Source organism: Anomaloglossus baeobatrachus, chromosome 3, assembly GCF_048569485.1.
Source record: "Anomaloglossus baeobatrachus isolate aAnoBae1 chromosome 3, aAnoBae1.hap1, whole genome shotgun sequence".
Lineage (NCBI taxonomy): Eukaryota > Metazoa > Chordata > Amphibia > Anura > Aromobatidae > Anomaloglossus > Anomaloglossus baeobatrachus.
In genome coordinates this window covers 368,377,566-368,395,616 of record NC_134355.1, presented here as the reverse complement: position 1 = coordinate 368,395,616, position 18,051 = coordinate 368,377,566, and the positions used below count along the sequence as shown (strand labels likewise).

The window sequence follows — 18,051 nt, the reverse complement described above, 5'->3', positions numbered from 1 at the left end:
TATACGAGAGCTAGATCATTTAACGAAAATCATAAAAAACAAGCATCAGTACAGTCACGGCCAAAAGTGTTAGCACCCTTGAAATTATTTCAGAAAATTAAGTATTTCTTCCAGAATATTATTGCAATTACCGTACACGTTTTGTTATACACGTTTATTTCCTTTCTGTGTATTGGAATAACACAAAAAATGCAAATTGGACATAATTTAAAAATGGGCCCAACAAAATTGTTGGCACCCTCAACTTAATATTTGGTTGCGCACCCTTGGAATAAATAACTGCAATCAATCACTTCCTATAATCATCAACATGGTTCTTACACCTCTCAAGTGAAATTTTAAGCTGGGTTTACACACTGCAACATCGCAAAGGACATCGCTGTAACGTCACCGGTTTTGTGACGCGATAGCGACCTCCCTAAGTCTCTGTTAAGTCTCTGGTGAGCGTTCAAACAGGCAAACCTGGCCAACAACGCAACAGCGATCCGGACCTGTAGAGCGACCTAGCTGATTGTTGGGGACGTTGATAAGCAGCCTTTTGAAAGGGAAGTTGCTAACAAAGTCGCTGCAAAGTCTTCACACACTGAAACTTCATGCTGCACAGCGGGAAACAAAGGACCTAGGAATGGTCCTGAACGATTTGTAACGATTACAACTTCACAGCAGGGGCCGGGTCGCTGATAGGTTTCACACACTGCAACATCGCAAACAACATCGCTATTGCGTCACAAAACCGGTGACGTTACAGCGATGTCGTTTGAGATGTTGCAGTGTGTAAACCCAGCTTTAGACTCTTCATTTACAAACGGCTCCAGGTCTCTCATGTTTGAAAGGTGCCTTCTCTCAGCAGGAATTTTAAGATCTCTTCACAGGAGTTTAATGGGATTTAGATCCAGACTCATTGCTGGCCCATTCAGGGTTTTCCAGCACTTTGTTTCCATCCATTTCTGGGTACTTCTTGATGTATGTTTGGGGTCATTGTCGTGCTGGAAGACCCATGACCTGGAACACAAACCCAGCTTTCTTACACAGGGCACTATATTGCTACCCAAAATACTTTGGTAACATTGAGATTTCAATTATGCCTTGCACACAATCAAGGCACCCAGTGTCAGAGGCAGCAAAACAACTCCAAAGCATCTTTGAACCTCCACAGTGTTTGACTGTATGTATTATGTTCTTTTCTTTGTGGGCTTCATTATGTTTTCTGTAAACAATAGAATGATGTGCTTTAACAAAAAGCTATATTTTGGACTCATCTGTCCACAGATGCTTTCCCAGAAGGATTTTAGCTGGGGTCCCCCTTGGTCTCCTGCCATAGCATTTCATTCATTCAAATGTGCATGGATAGTTTGTTTTGACACTGATGCACCCTGACTCTATAGGACAGCTTTAAATTTGTGGGACTTTATTGTGGCTGCTTATCCACGGTCCAGACTATCCTGCATTGCAAACTTTCATGAATTTTTCTCTTCTACCCAAGTCCAGGGAACTTAGCAACAGTACCATTGGTTGTAAATAACTTGATTATGTTGTGCCCCGTGGACAAAGAAACAAAGAAACATAAAGATCTCTGGATATGGACGTGTAGCCTTGAGAGTGCTGATATTTTTCTAAAATTTTGATTCTCAAGTCTTCAGGCAGTTCTCTTCTCCTCTTTCTGTTCTCCATGCTTAGTGTAGCACACAAGACACACAATGCAAAGACTGAGTCAATTTCTCCCTTTTTATCTGGTTTCAGGTATGATTTTAATATTACCCACACCTGTTATTTGCCACAGGTGAGTTTGAACGAGCATTACATGCTTGAGACAAAGTTGTTTACCACAATTTTGGAAAGGTGTTAAAAATTTTGTCTAGCCCATTTTTAGGGCTTTGTAAGAAATTATGTCCAATTTGCCCTTTTTTCTCAGTTTTTTTTTGCTGTTGTTCCAATACACACAAAGGAAATAAATACAAATGTAACAAAACGGGTAATTCCAATAATTTTCTGGGAGAAATACTTTTTTTTCTGGAACAATTTCAAGGATGACAACACTTTCGGTCATCACTGTACAATTAGCATGGTCAGATATATAACCATGTATATACCTATTTCACTCAGGGAAACCAAACTTACTTTTTTATTTTTATAGATAATATTCTAGAATTCATTAAATTTATAGGATTATATAGATAAAAAAACAAAGTGGAATAATATAGGTATCATAAAGCTGACTTGATCAGTTCAATTTCAAAAATAATTTTATATAATATAATTTATATATAATTTTTTACTTCCTTGTCCAGAGTTACAACCAGAGCTGCTTGCAGTATTTGGCAGATTGTTGCTACTGCATTTCTTGACAGGCTCTCTAATAATGCAATACCTTGTGCTTCATCGCATTTTAGAACAGTTAGTATTTACTGCATTGAAGGGTCACTGAGTTGTATCCACCTAACCTGAGAATAGCATCATGTAGAGACAGAGACCCTGATTCCAAATACGTGTCACTTATTGGGCTGCTTGAAGGAGTTTTCATAAATATCAATGTTTTATCAGCAGGAGGCTTATGATCTCTTTATAACCTAACCTCAACCACTGATTGGCAACTTCCTGCCTATGCACAGTATACACACAAAGCTGCCAATCAGTGCTGTGGGTGGGGCTACACAAAGTTCAACATTCATAAAAGTGATAGATTTACATCAAATAAAACTGTGAGTTAAAAAAAAAAAAAGTAAAAATACAACTCACAGCCTAGTATGTGATACGAGTGTACCAGCATACATTGCCAGAATCAGGGTCTCTGCCCCTACATCATGCTACTCTCAGATGGGTTAATAAAAATCTAGTGACAGATTCCCTTTAAATAGAAAGGATACCCATATTTTCCATGTATGGTATACTCACCTAGTAAGCCAAAAATGTCTAACGGATGTGGATTAAAGCTATGGGACTCTCAGCTGTCTTGTCTTAAATCATTTGGAATGAAGAGGTAGTTGAGACTCTCTCCATTCATTTCTATGGGAGGTTTAATAATACCTAAGCACAGTACATTCTCTACATAATAAAGATGCATGTGATTTTGGAAAATGTTATTTTTCTACACCAGCTAAGCAAGCACAGAGAAACACACACACAAATGGAATAGTGTCTGCCCGCAGTTTGTGCATCACTGTAGTAGACTCTATTTGTGAAGTTAATATTAAGTTAAGAAAATAAAAACAAAAGTAAAATACAGTTTCATAAGTGTGAACACCCTCTTATAATTGGGAATGTCTTTATGTTCAAAATTAGCCAATCACATGTTAAATAGTAGTCGGTACACAGCTGCCATCATTCACAGTTATTATCATCAACTGTATATAAAGTTTAGCTGCTCTAGTAAGATTTTGCTGATATTTTCTTATTTGCGTTTTTCAGTAAAAGCAATAGTCTGTAAACAGCTTACAACACAGCAAAGGGATCTCATTGTTGAAAGCTTTTAATCAGGAGAAAGGTACAAAAACATTTACAAGCCATTAGTTACCATGGAGTACATAAGATAGTCATCAAGAAATGGCTTAAATTTGGCAGCACAGTGATGTTACCTAAAATTAGAAAGCCCTCAATAATTGATGGAACGACAAGAAGAAACTTAGTTTGAGAGGCTGCCAATAGGTCAACATTAAAGGAGCTGCAGGAATTTCTGGTAAGTACTGGTTATGTACTTCATGTGACAACAATGTCACGTATTCTTCCCATGTATGGCCTGTGAAGTAGGAAGGCAAGATGGAAGCCTTTTCTTATAAAGAAAAACAACCAAGCTTGGCTATATTTTGCCAAAACCTATATCAAAACAAAAAACAAACATTCTGAAATGAATCTTCTGGCTATGATTTTTGTTATGTGACAAAACCTGCCATTTTAACCGGGGTGTGTAGTCTTTTTATATTCACCATGGTAAATTCTCATTTTTCAGGATAGGTTATGCCTTTAGAAAGTGACTCAATTTACAAGAGTATAAGTAGATATAAACTGTATTAGAATAACATTTAAATACTGAATTTGTTTTATGCCTTGGCAAAGACACTGAAAAGAGTAAAACAACAAAGCAAATACAATGAGATGAAACAATAGAAGCCACTACCCATTTTAGAGAAATTAGCTGCCACCTACAGCTTCTAAGCATGAGCGTTGCCATTTCTAAGGGGAGAAATAGTATTGGGGAGGAGAGGTAACTTAAGGAGACGGGTGCTCTGTACTTTGTTTCTTGATGTTGGACAGGGCAGATTCCAAATATGTATCTCTGGGATTATACTATTAAGCATTAGATTACTGTATCATCACTTTGGCAAGGAATCAGTAAACATTGTGTTTAAGGAACAAAGTTATTTTTAACTCTAGATTGATTTTGTTAAACATTTTTGTACAGATGATCAAATCGATTCCATGCAAACTGACTTCATATAAAACTTTTAGGCTTTCGCTGAGCTCGTCAAATTTAAGCAATTTTCGATTTGATTCAAAATTGCTTAAAGCAGTCTCCATCATTGTACACATTGCAGAAGATTACATTAGCTAGATAGGGCTTACATGATTTCAAGAGAAGCTTTATTCAGCTTACCCATAATGCCCTGAGGTTATGACATCACAACATATCATATAACAGCCAATAAAGAGGGACTTTCACAGCCTGTATAAAAGCAGAAGCAGGAATGCAGTAGCCATTTTGTGATGAATCTGGATAGTTAGAGGACGTGACAGCTGTGGGGTTTTAACTCTGGTAGACATAGGCAGGGTCACAGGAAACACAGTCTCTTTAACCAATACCAGCAGCTTATTTAAAAACAAGCATAAACTGCACTTTCCCAAAAATAACCATAACAAAGCCTCTCCTGGCTTACTGGCAAAACATAACACAGCCACATACCGTGGGCTTCCAATCCATTTAGGTATCTGTTGGAGGTGTGGCGGTCTCCACACCCTGGCTCCTGCCAGTACACCTCTCGTTGTGCCGCCTTCCTGCAGCCCCCCAGCACTCTCCTGTCTGGCTGCAGAATCCCAGTCTCTGTCCAGACTGACTTCACCTCTCGCCTGAGGTTTGTCCCTGCAGTTCCTACACTTTCAGTCTGGCTTCAGTTTCTTTTCAGTCTCCACCACACTGACTCCAAAAACACTCCCCATCATGTGTAAACAGCAGACTCCATTACATGTTATCTGACACATCAATGGGCGGGGGTACGTAGGTGGCCAGACCCGCCCATCTCTCCAGCCACCTGTGAAACTCACCCTTAGAGCACTGAAGAAAAAACTGTAGCACTACAAGTGCCAGCATTCCTGAGGCTCACACCACTTACATGGTACAAATCTCCCATTCATCACATAACCGGACGCCTTCTCACGCAGCTCACAGTGTAGCCACAGAGATAAGATGAGGAAGTTATAAAACAATTATTAAAATGCATAAATATGGTGTGAGAACACAGTGAAGAACAGAAGCCATCCATTTACTCATAGCCATATATGAAGTCCCTTGAATATCATCAAGGTTGTGTTTGCATGAACAAGCTTGAGCGGGGTTGGCTACAGGCCTAGGACATCTCGGAGTATCATACATGTCTGTTCAGCACTATTGTGGGATTTTCAGTGCTTTTGATTAGGTACAGAATCAAGTATTTTGGAAAACTAACGAGCAAAGCTGGCAAATTCAAATTTAAAAAGATTTGCTCTTTGTGTTACTTCTGGTTCATGGAAATCAAGAATAAAATAGTGCATTTGGTGGCAAATTAAGCATCTAAAGAAGTTAAGTTTTTAATTATTTACACATTTCCAGATTTCTGCTAGCTGTCTTTGAATACGAATACCTGAACAGACCAAGTAGACCAAATTCCGCACTATTTGCTACTCGCATGAATAGTACAGCATTCAGGATACACTTTACATTGTGAGTTTTTCCCCATTGACTTGCATTGCACACGCAATTCGGAATGAATACGCGAGTATTAGACAGTACTCGTTATGAATATAGCGAGTACGAATAGTTAGGTACTCGCTCAACTCTAAATATGGCATATACCACTGGGATGCTGTCTGTTACTTGTATTTGTGCCATCCATGTGATATCACTGATCTTCACAGATCCATAGACTTGTGTTGGTACTTTTCAAACATGATGGTGTTAAAAAAAAAAACCTGACATGTCTCCATGATTTTTGCATTGACCACATAGTCTACAAAAAAACAAGGACGTGAACAATCCAATATAATATACTTGGTATGTGATCTATACGTAAAAATCCCAGTTAGAACACATATGTAAAACACAGACGTCTAAATGTGACCTGGTCATGATGACAATCTTGTTGAAATTATAATCTATATGTTTTCTGATTTACAGGGAGCATAACTCTTGAAGACTTGTTATCTGTGTTACCGTTTGGGGGTACTTTTGATCTGATTGAGATTAAAGGATCAACTCTTAAAAAAGCATTTGAACACAGTGTACATCGTTACGGGGCCAGTACTGGAGAGTTTTTGCAAGTTGGTGGTATGTTAAATTTCTCATTTCCTAAGTTATTCCTATGTCATTTTTTCAATAGGTTTCCAAAAATTATTGTTCCATTCCAGCTGAAAGATTAATGAAATTACCGTACTATACTACCAGTTGGGTTACGCTTCTTCATTTCAAAGCCTATGTTTGGAATGGCATATTTGGAGAGACAATTTTCTTTCAGATTGAACTGTAATATTTAATTGCATTTGTGGGTACATATGAATTAGATTAACTCATGAGCTTTTAGGATGGAGATATTGATAAAAACAGCAATTTCATCGTTTTGGTTTGTGTTTTAAATTTACATCTTTCAAAGAGCAGAATTCATCACATTCCTAACTGGTCACTTTATGATTAAGAAACTAAAGCTCTGAATAAAACATTTTTTTATTTCTTATCTCTGTTGCAGAGATATTAATTTGTAAACTTTTATATGCTAATATCCACTAAATCCAAGGGTGATGTTAGCATAGATGCTTCACTGGTTGCATTTACATTTACACTGCAGGATGTTGAGCAATCATAAGACTTGTCATGCAGGAGAAAAAAATAAAATATCCCCAGAGAATGTCGGAACTGTATTTTTCTGTGTGATACGGTAACACTGATGGGTCTAACCAGATCACACAGATCTAATTGCCAGCAATGACTTTTTTGTCAAAAAATGCAGATTTGGTGCTGAAATTTATGACACGCCAATTTAGCTCACGCACCCCAGGGCCTAGGGTACTCGGTTCCAGGTGTTGGATACAGGCAGACAATCTCACTCTGGTGGCCGGTGCCCGGTTCCGTGACCCTGGGGGTAGCTTGACAAAGAAGGGATATTTAAAAGGGAATATGTACAAAATGTCTGTGACGCTACTTGCGGTGCGCGGCTATTTAGGGGAAAGCCGCTGCTGCTTAATGTACTCTGCTGGGGCTGTTGGTGTAGTGCAGCACACGTTGAACCCTCCGCAAGTAGGGTTAGGGCCCAGGAAATCAATGTTAGGGGTAGCAGTTGGTGCTGAGGAAGATATAGCAATGATTCAGACGATACGGGTTCTGCGGCTAAACAGAGTTTTACTAACTGAGTCCTGGTAGCCACAGCCCGCTTCTTGCTGCTTGCGGGGTCCCGGGTTCCCTTTATCCCAGTGCAAGTGTGGTGACCCAGTAAAACCTCCTCATTGCAGTTTTTGGTATTAGGGTCCCCGTAGCCTGCAGCCTGGAGTCCCTGTCTGTTCTCCCTCTTGTCCTTCTGTGTATGTATAACTTCAACCTCTCTTGGGTAAGACCTTTCATTCTCAGTGTCCAGGTTCCCTCTTTGTTACTGTGTCCCTTACCTTTACTGGTGATGGACCCTGATAGTCCCCGATCACCTGCAGGATTACTGGGTGGGTTTGAAACTTCTGCCCAGACTAGAGTCCTGTGCTCTGTCGTACTCGGTCCCTTAGGGTACAGGCTCTGTTCCCCTTCAGGTGACCGATCTCCTCTTTCATTTACTGAGGTCCTCTCCGGACCACACACACCCTCTCTCCCCCATGACTTACGACCCTTTTACTCAACTGACTAACTGACCACTCCCCTCTCTGTGCCTCTGGCTACCGGATTGGACACGTCCCAGCCAATGGGCAGCTACCCCTCTAAACTCGTTGATAGCCTGTTGCTCAGCCTGAGAAGCGGGCAATTTAAATGTATGTAGTGCGGCTGCCAGCATTGGTCTTCCAGGAACCCGGGGTAATGCAGTCCTCTGCGGCACCTGTTACCTCAGGGTGCTGCATATACACCATATTTTTGCACCAAATCTGCAACTTCTGGCAAAAAATACATCAAAACACGATGTGCTTTTGATGTAACTTTTTTTTCCCAGGAGATGCAGAGTTGGTGCAGGAATATGGTGTATAAATTTCAGCACCAAATCTACATCTCTTAGCTAAAAAATACACAAAAATGATTTTCATGCCGCTTCAGTGTGGTTTTCTCCGAGGATTAGCAAATTTGATGCTGAAATATCTTCACCAGATTTCTGATCTCAGTTGGTCCTATTTCCACTGTGCTGGTTTGTTTACCACTACCCAGCCTAGCACCATGAAACAGTTTGCAAAAGTAATTTTGTCTTCCCATGGTACCGCATCCAATTCTTCACATAGAGGAGAGAGTTCACCAATATGGCAGGACTCAAGCTTCCAAGCTTTCTGACACCTAGGAAACTCTCTCCTGGGGCACTGCATAAGTCGCAATTTACTTGAAGCCTTTCTGCTAGATGTCCCTTCTCTGAGCCCTTCTGATTGGGTCACTCCGTTCTATGGTCAGTCTTGGACCTAACACGGTCTTTCACACTGGGTCTATACCACTCTCCTTGTGTCTCAATTTTTCCTTCAGGATCTCACTATTTTTCTCCTGGTCTCCTTTTTCCCTATTGTCACAGATCATCCACTGCATGCAGCCTTGATCCTTGATGACCAATCAGACCATAGGTCTGTTTCTGTCACTCGCTGGACCCTATCTGATGTTCCACAGGAAACAGTCACTTAAGCAACATACTATCCACTCCACTATGGGGTAGTGCCAATGATTCACTACGTTTGACCCTACTGTCAGCCTAAGGCTGAGTTCACATGTCCTGTAATCATCTGTTAAAATGGATCCTGCAGAAATCCGTTGGACAAATAGTTGTGCAAACACAACATTTTTGTCCATTGTTAAATAACTGATGTCGGATGGATCCTTTTTTTAAACATGGGAGTCTATGGAGAACAGATTTGTTAAGGAAATGCTATTTAGTCATCCATTAGTCTTGCGTTTGTAATGAATCGATTTCAAATGGAAAATAAATAGAAATCCGTTAAAGGATCCGTTCTCCATACACTCCCATGTTAAAACAAAAACAGATCTGGCAGAAATCATTTTCTCAACGCATATCTTCAGGATCCGTTCTAATGGATGATTACAGGACATGTGAACTCAGCCTAACACAGAAAACAATACTACACATTATACATTACATCACAATTCATATGACTCATTACTTTTATGACAATGTAAGATATAATTCAGATCACAAGGGGGAACACAACAATAAATCCACCTCTTTACAATTGTGTAGTACTCTTTAAATGAAACTTTAATGTTTTTTTTCCTGAAACACAGATTGTTTAAACATTGTAACGTCCATAAGAAATTGTATAAGTTACTTGCTGTTAACTTTCTACTCTGTTTCTGAGCTGTCAAATGGGGTCACATAACCTCCTGCTACAGTTTGTGCAAATTACAAATATTTCCTTTCTGTTATTTGAACAGAATGTAGCCTGTCAATCAAGCAAAGCCCTGCAGGCAGGACTCGCCAAATAGGTCTTGGAGCAGTGTGCTGTGAATGTTGATGTCATGGTAGGGTGACCTGTGATCTTTGGCAAGTTGTGAATGACTTGGGATGTGCACAGTGAAGGGGGGCAGAAGCCACAAAAACAGTGCGGACACCACAGTTCTACCCAATATGACTCATTGGTCCTTTATACCTGGGTGGAACCAATGTCTGCAATATTAACATTATCCTTCCTTGCAAAATAAAGGTGTCCTTTCTAATCCCCAGTAGTCACATTGGTCTACAGGCTAATGTTAAGTTAACCATTGCAGTTATAATGTTGGTTAATAAACTTTTTTTCTCACACTTTGTGATACAGTTATGGCTGAAAGTGTTGGCACCCTTGAAATTGTTCCAGAAAATGAAATATGTCTCCCACAAAATTATTGCGATGATATTTTGTTATAAACATGTTTATTTTCTTTGTGTGTATTGAAACAACACAAAAATATAAGGGGGAAAAAAGCAAACTAGACATAATTTCACACATAACTTCAAAAATGGGCTGGACAAAATTATTGACACCCTATTTAACTTAATATTTTATGGCACACCCTTTGGAATAAATAACTAAAATCAATTGTTTCCTTTAACCATCAACAAGCTTCTTACATCTCTCAAATGGAATTTTGGGCTTCTCTTCTTTTGCAAATTGCTCCAGGTCTCATATTTGAAGGGTGCCTTCTCCCAACAGCAATTTTAAGATCTCTCCACAGGTGTTCAAATGGATTTAGATCCAGACTGACCACTTCAGAACTTTCCAGCACTTTCTTTCCATCCATTTCTGGGTGTTCATGAAGTATGTTTGAATTTCTTTGAAACTTGATTGGGGTTGCTTGTCCACCATCTGGACTATCCTGCATTGCAAACTTTTATCATTTTTTTCCTGGGAGATTAGCTACAGTACCATGGGTTGTAAATGACTTGATTATTTTGCCCATCATGGATAAAGGAACACAAAGACCTCTGGAGGTGGATTTGTAACCTTGAGATTGTTTACATTTTTCAACACTATTGGTTCTCAAGTCATCAGACAATTCTCTTCTCTGCTTTCTGTTCTCCATGCTTAGTGTGGCACACACAGACACACAAAGCTAATATTGAATCAACTTCTCCACTTTTCAAATAGCTTAGGTGTGATTTTCATATTGCCCACACCTGTTTTAGCTACAGATGAGTTTGAATGAGGATCACATGCTTGAGACAAAGTTATTTATTCACAATTTTTGTAAGGTGGAGCATCTCATCAAGGACCATTGTCTGATGCTGTCTCTCTTGCTGCAGCTGTATCTGTTGCTGCTGGAGCTAAAACGGTTGCATCTACAGTTTATTGGTTTCCTGCTAGACTTTCTGTTGCTACTGTAATTTTTGTTGCTGTTGTCGTTGCTGTTCTTGATGCTGTTGCTGCAATTGTTTTTGCTGTTGCTGTTGTCGCTGCTGTTCCTGATGCTGCTGCTGTTGCTGTTCCTGATGCTGTGGTTGGTGATAAGCCTGCAGCAGCTGCTTTATCAACTACTCCATGTTGTCAGTTTACACTCCAGTCACAGCTTTTACCCAAGACATGTGGTTTCCCTGCATCAGACACACCTGCTCCTCAGGTTCTCCACCAAATGTAGAGATACAGCTCATCCGGCAGCATTTCAAATAGACATGGAAGGCGACTTTAAACAAAACATCCAGGCTTCTATATTAGGATTCCAGAAAGCGAGCTGCAATGACAGCAAAAATGGTCTTTCTTTGCAGAACAACACAATACACAGTCCTAACAAAGGCACTACAATCTGAGTTCAGCACACAGGTAAAAACATGGAGACTTCACACAGGAGGACTTCTTACCTCTACACACAGACAGTTAATGAATCCACCTGGACTTTCTTATGCGCATCAAACCATGTCCCAAGGTGGGAATATGTGAGCAACAAGTCCCACCCATCTCTCTGACTACTTGTAAACCTGGTCCTTGTCAGCTCTATTAACCCTCACAGTACTATACATACTGGAGCTAGGTTTCAGGCTTACATCACAGCGGAAACCCACCTGCACAGCATTTTCTTTCACACCTTCTTATAATTTTGCAAAGTAAGACTACTTTTAGAAATAAAGGTATTAATAGTTTATTTTTATAGACTAACAAAATGCAATGTGAATGAACAAAAGAGAAATCTAAATCAAATCAATATTTCATGTGAAGACCTTTGAAATAACAATCATCAATTGTTCAAGGTACACTTGCACATAGTTTTTGAAAATGCTGGGCAGGGAGGTTGGTCCAAAAATCTTTATGAACTTACCACAGATATTTTGTGGATATAATTTTGCACAAATCCTACTCTCTATTCATGTACTTCTAGATAGACTTGATAATGTTGATATTTGCGCTTTGTGGCAGCCAAATGATCACTTCCAAGAGTAAATCTTCTTCTTTACGCTGAAGATAGTTCTTAATGACATTGGTTGTATGTTTGGGGTCATTGTCCTGCTGCAGAATAAATTTGGAGCCAATCAGATACTCCCTTAAGAGTATTGAATGATTGATAAGTATCTGCATGTATTTCTCACCGTTGAGGACAACATTAAAGGGGTTGTCATGGACTTTTTCTTTCTTTTACAATGTGCCTAAGCACTAACAGGCAGGTAGTTGCTAACCCTGTAAATAGATGTGTGGAAGGAAGAAGGAAAGGGGTTAACCCACGCTGCCATGTGGGACAAGAAGTTGATGAATTGAAGATAAAAATGTTTTTTTATCGTTCTACGCGTTTCAGCGCATTAAAACTCCTTCTTCAGGAAAGATCACTATTGTGCATCAGTGATTTTGTTTCTGAAGAAGGAGTTATAATACTCCAAAATGCATAGAGCAATAAATCATATTTTTTTCTTCAATTGATTGTCTTCTTAACCCGGCAGTGTGGGTTAACCCCTTTACTTCTTCCTTACACACATAGTTTTGAAGGGAAGCAAACATGATGTGTCTTTTATCTGCTGCACTGCATTTTCTTGGCCAACCTCGACAACAACTATTTCTTGGTGTACTCAATGCTGAAAAATACAGGTAGATAGTTATCCACCAAGCAATGTTATCACAGAGGTATCTCTTTGGCTCTGAATTTATTCAGCAGCATGACAACAACCCCAAACTTACTGCCAGTAAGAAATATCTTTAAAGTAAAGTCTTGGAAGTAATTAATGATCCTCACACATCCCTGATCTCAACATCATTAGATCTGTCTTTGTTGGCAGCGCATTGATTTCTGTATTGTTCAGACGTTCAACCGTGAAAAGATATTTATTCAGGAATAAAAAAATAACACACCTTACAATTGGTATTCCTTAAAGATTAGGATCTCAGCATCTTATCTGTCATTTTGCAAGATAAAAGGTGATAGAGAGTGCTCCAGTTGCTCACACACTTTTCGAAAACTTTATTGGCAATATAACTCTATCACTGGAGAGGAGACAAACAAACCCATGCACTATTAAATAGTAGTAAATAGTAATAGTAAATAATTGCTGCAAAATATATAATAAGCATTATTCAAATACCCCCACTCAACAACTACTTATTCTATTAGTTCTATTAGTTGGTTCTGAATTCTTCAAACTTGGATCTTGGAAGTGGCTTTGTCATAACATCAGCTATCATCTACCAGACATGCAATAAACAAACTCAATTATGCCTTGTTCTATCAAATCATGCAGGTGAGGGTGTTTAACGACAATGTGTTTGGTTCTCACATTGATCTTCTGAATGCATGCAAGTTTAATGCATCCTTGGTTGTCTTCATAAATTATTGTTGGTTGATTTGACAGCTTACCAAGATTGTCTAAAAATTGATTTAACCAAATGACCTCTTGACTTGCTTGTGCTGCAAACATATACTATGCTTCTGTAAATGACAAGGCTGCAGACACCTGTTTTCTGATACAACAAGAAATGGAACTTTCTCCAAGTTTGAACAAATAGCCGCTTGTTGATTTACAATCACTTAAGTCACTAGCTTAGTCTGCATCCACATAGCCCATGAGTTTTAGATCTGTTGCAGAGATCCTTAAATTTATGTCTTGAGTTTCTTTGACATATCAAAAAACTCTCTTAACGGCATTCTAGTCCTTTTGGCGCTTTTTTCACATATCTGCAGAGATCTCCAATTGTTGCCGTGATATCTGGTTGAGTCCTAGTTGCCATGTATAGAAGTACCGCCACTGGCTGTCTGTATTTCTCATTATTAGATAACAAAAATCTTCTCTTTCAAACGGTAAGTAGGATGGTTCCATTGGGGTTGATACACCTTTGGCCTCTGAAATTCCAAACTGATTTAGAATTGAGTGGATTTTTGCACTTTCATTTAGAAGTAAGCTTCCATCGTCTTCTCGTTGAACCTGGATTCCTAGGTAATATGTTACATTTCCAAGTTATTTTATTTGAAAGTGCTGATTCACAATTTTAGTCATCATTGCAATTTCTGTTTCCTCTTAATAAACCATAATCACATCATCCACATACAAGAGAATATACATCCACTTTCAGTCTGTGTATTTTGTATATAAGCACGGATCTGCTTGACCTGTTTTAAATCCTTCTTCCAATAAGACTTTGTTCATTTTGGTGTGCCATGCTCTTGCCGATTGCTTAAGACCATAAGGAGATTTTTGTAGATTGCAAACAAGAGTCCTGAATGTGGTCTGTTTATCAACTGGAGAAAATGTGGCATCATAATTTTCACCATATTTCTGAGAATGTCCTATTGCAACTTATCTTGCTTTGAATCTATGAACTTTGCCTCCAATCATACTTGTTCTTAAAAACCCATTTACATTTGATTTCTTTCTTGACTTGTAGTACCTTGGTGAGTTTCCCAGTTTGAAGTTGATAAAGGGACTTCAATTTCTCATTAGCAGCATTAATCCACTTCAGTCAGGTAGTGTTTTGACAAAGTAGGATAAACGCTAAACTGATATACCCTTGTTTGATCTTGATGATCTTCTGACTTCAGGTTCATCTGATTTTTCTGTTGCTTCCTCAGTGGTTGAGGAATCTAACCAACCAAATTTCTACATCCAATGTTCAGGCTTCTTGCTGTTCCATTGCTCAAATGAAGTTGTGTCAGTAGAATAGTAACTGACCAGTTTTGAAGATAGAAAGCTGTCATGATTGCTTCACCCCAATATGTTGTTGGGAAATCGTTGTCCATTAGCATACTTCTTACTACTTCCACTTTCATAAAGTGTCCATTTCCTTCTTCCGCTACACCATATTGTTCAGGGTTGTATGGTACAATGATCTGAAATAAGATTCCATTTTTTCTTAAAATGCTTTGTGTCTCGTTATTTGTATATTCAGTTCCATTATTTGCATTCGGAATTTTTGTCATTTTCACAAATTTGTTATCTACTTCAGCAAGATATATTTCAAGTTTCTCTATAACTTCAACATTGCTGTGAAGCAGATAGACAACTGTAAATCTTGAATAATCTTTCATAAATGTGAGAAAATATCTCTTCTATACAGGAGTTTACATACTCATTGGACCACAGACATCTATGTGTATTAAGTCCAGAAGCTGCTCTGATTTTGTAGTACTACTGGTATGCTTGTAGATGCGAGCAGGCATAGACCCATTGGGCCACAGTACTGGCTCTGCCTGAGGGGCGTAACTAAACAACTACCTCGTCTTCACTAGGGCCTCTAATGGTGAGGATCGGCTTGTGCTGGAAGGTAACCACCAGGTTCTACTCAGGGAGAGACATGATACTGTGACAGCTGACCTCAGGGGTAGAGAATGCAGGCAAGGTTTCTGGTGCAGACAGGAGCAGCTGGGATGGCTGATGCAGACTGGATGGATGGTTCAGGCTGGTATTCACATTGTTGCTGATATAGCAAATGCAGCCGATGCAGCAGACAGAGCGGGCACAGATGGCACAGCAGGTGCAGCAGTTATGGCAGGCACAGTTGACACGGCTGGTACAGATAGGTACAGCAGGTCCTAGGACACAGATACGTGTTAGCAAAAATAGCTTAAGATACAGCACACAGGAACAGGACCTGACAACTAGCAATATGTCTTTAGGAATAGACCATGTTGCCCAGGCACCTCCCATAGGGGGAGGATACCTAGCTAGTGCCTCTCAGAGAGGCACTTCTGGGGTAGTGCTTGCTGGCCCTTTAAGAGAAGGTATGCTCATACACGTGGTTTAAGTATGCTCCCAGGTGATCTTGGCTGAAAAATCTGAGTCACAAGACACCCTTGGGCTGCTGGGAGGGTGAGTGTGCCAATGTCCACGCCGAGGGAAGAGGGCAGGGCAGTGCGGTGTCCTGTAATGGTGTTACACTGCCCTTATGCCCTCTTCCTTTTCCAGGAGTATTCTATTTGTCTTCCGTGACCTCTCCTTAGGGCCAAAACCCTTCCAATCAATCAGATGGTTTTACCTTTTACCTTTTCATGGCAAGGATGTTTTTTACCTCAAAGATGTCTTCTGCACTGACCTGTAAAGGCAGGGAACCCCAATTCCTGAAGTAGAGGTTATAGAAGACAGGCTTGAGGAGAGACTTATTGAAAAAGTTGGATGCGCATGGAGGCCAGAATCTTTAGCTTATAAGACCTGGCATTAATCTGCTGGAGCATCTCGAAGGGATCAATAAAATGGGGATGCAACTTGTAAGAAGGCATCTTGAGGCAGATATATCTAGAAGTAAGCCATACTTTGTATCCAGGCCAGAACAAAGATGGGTCCAGGCATTTCTCATCCACATGCCTCTTCATCTGGATGGAGGACTGCTTCAGGGAGGGCTTGATCTCCACCCAGATTTTGGAGAAACTCTTGACAAGAACATCGGCTGCAGGGTTGCCAGAAGTGATAGCCACAGGGAAAGGGATTTGGGGCTGCTGTTCATATACTATGAGAAATGTAGACTTAGCGGAGGACTCACTCAAGTGATTATTGTAGGAGAACTCTGCCCATGGAATAAGCTTGACCTAATCAATGTTGTGTTTCTTGACGAAGTGCTGCAAGAAATTTGTCAAGATCTGGTTAACCTGCTCCACTTAGCCGTTAGACTGTGGATGGTAGACCGACAAGAAGTCCAAGGTGACATCCAGCAGCTTATAGGTAGCCCCCCAGAACAAAGATGTGAATTGGACACCTTTATCAGACACAATGTGGAGAGGAAGGCTGTGTAGGCAGAAGACAAGCTGCATGACGTGTTCAGCGAGCACAGGCGCAGAAGGAAGACTGGACAACGGAGTGAAGTGGGCCCTTATAGAGAATCAGTATACTACTAATCAGATGATGGAGCAACCAGAGGACACTGGCAGGTTGATAATGAAGTATATCGATATATGTTGCCATGGAGTGGATGACACAAATAGAGGTAATAGTCACCCAGCCATAAGCTTCTTAGGGGTCTTACTGAAGGCACAAGAGGGATAAGCTCAGACAAAGTCCACAACATCCTTGCGCAGACATGGATACCAGTAATGCTTAGAGATGAGAAGACATGTAGGTTTTTAACCTAGATTGAGGCATTTAAGTTAGGGTCCCAGTGTACAAGAGATCACCTTGTCGTTGGTTACTAGGCTCACATGCATTTGCCAATACGTAAGTTAACCATCTTTTTTTTACAAAAGTTCATATAGCAGTAATGCAATACCAGAGTTCCCTTATTCATTGTTAGCATTCTAGAGTGCAGCTCTAAACATTTTGTAGTTATATTGTGTTTTCAGCTAGCACCTGTTCACACCTGTTGGATGTGCGGGTTAGTCTTTTTGATATATTTGTAGAGATGAGAAGAGTCATCTTCTTCTGACCGGCTTGTCCGCCAGCTTAGAAGAGATCCTACTGCAATACACACTTCCAGTCTGCCTCCACAAATAACGCTTTTCTGGGTGTTTCCTGAGACACGCTTACAGAAGCTACCATGAGCATCTTGGAGAGCTCAATAATGTGTTGAGGCTCTTCCTACCGGTCGGCCAACATAAAGGACCTGGAGAGTGCAACCGCCTTGATGTTACTTTCGGCCAACTGGAAATGTAGAACAAAGTCAAAGCAGGCAAAAAACAGCGACCATTGAGGATGGCACAGGTTCAGCCTCTGTGCCGACTGCAGTTAGGTCAAGTTTTTGTGGTCAGTGTAGATGACAATGAGATGCGCCGCCCTTTCCAGTAAGTATCACCACTCTTCCAGAGCCATCTTGATCACCAAC

At 40.1% G+C, this 18,051-nt stretch overlaps 1 protein-coding gene across 1 annotated transcript in view; it reads left to right on the top strand.

The window, feature by feature from the left end:
- NT5E (5'-nucleotidase ecto) overlaps nucleotides 1-18,051 on the top strand; it is a 164,329-nt gene that overhangs the window by 120,325 nt on the left and 25,953 nt on the right. Inside the window, exon 7 of the mRNA XM_075338420.1 lies at nucleotides 6,362-6,511. Within this exon, the coding sequence (XP_075194535.1) occupies nucleotides 6,362-6,511 (150 nt within the window). The remainder of the gene's footprint in view (nucleotides 1-6,361; nucleotides 6,512-18,051) is intronic.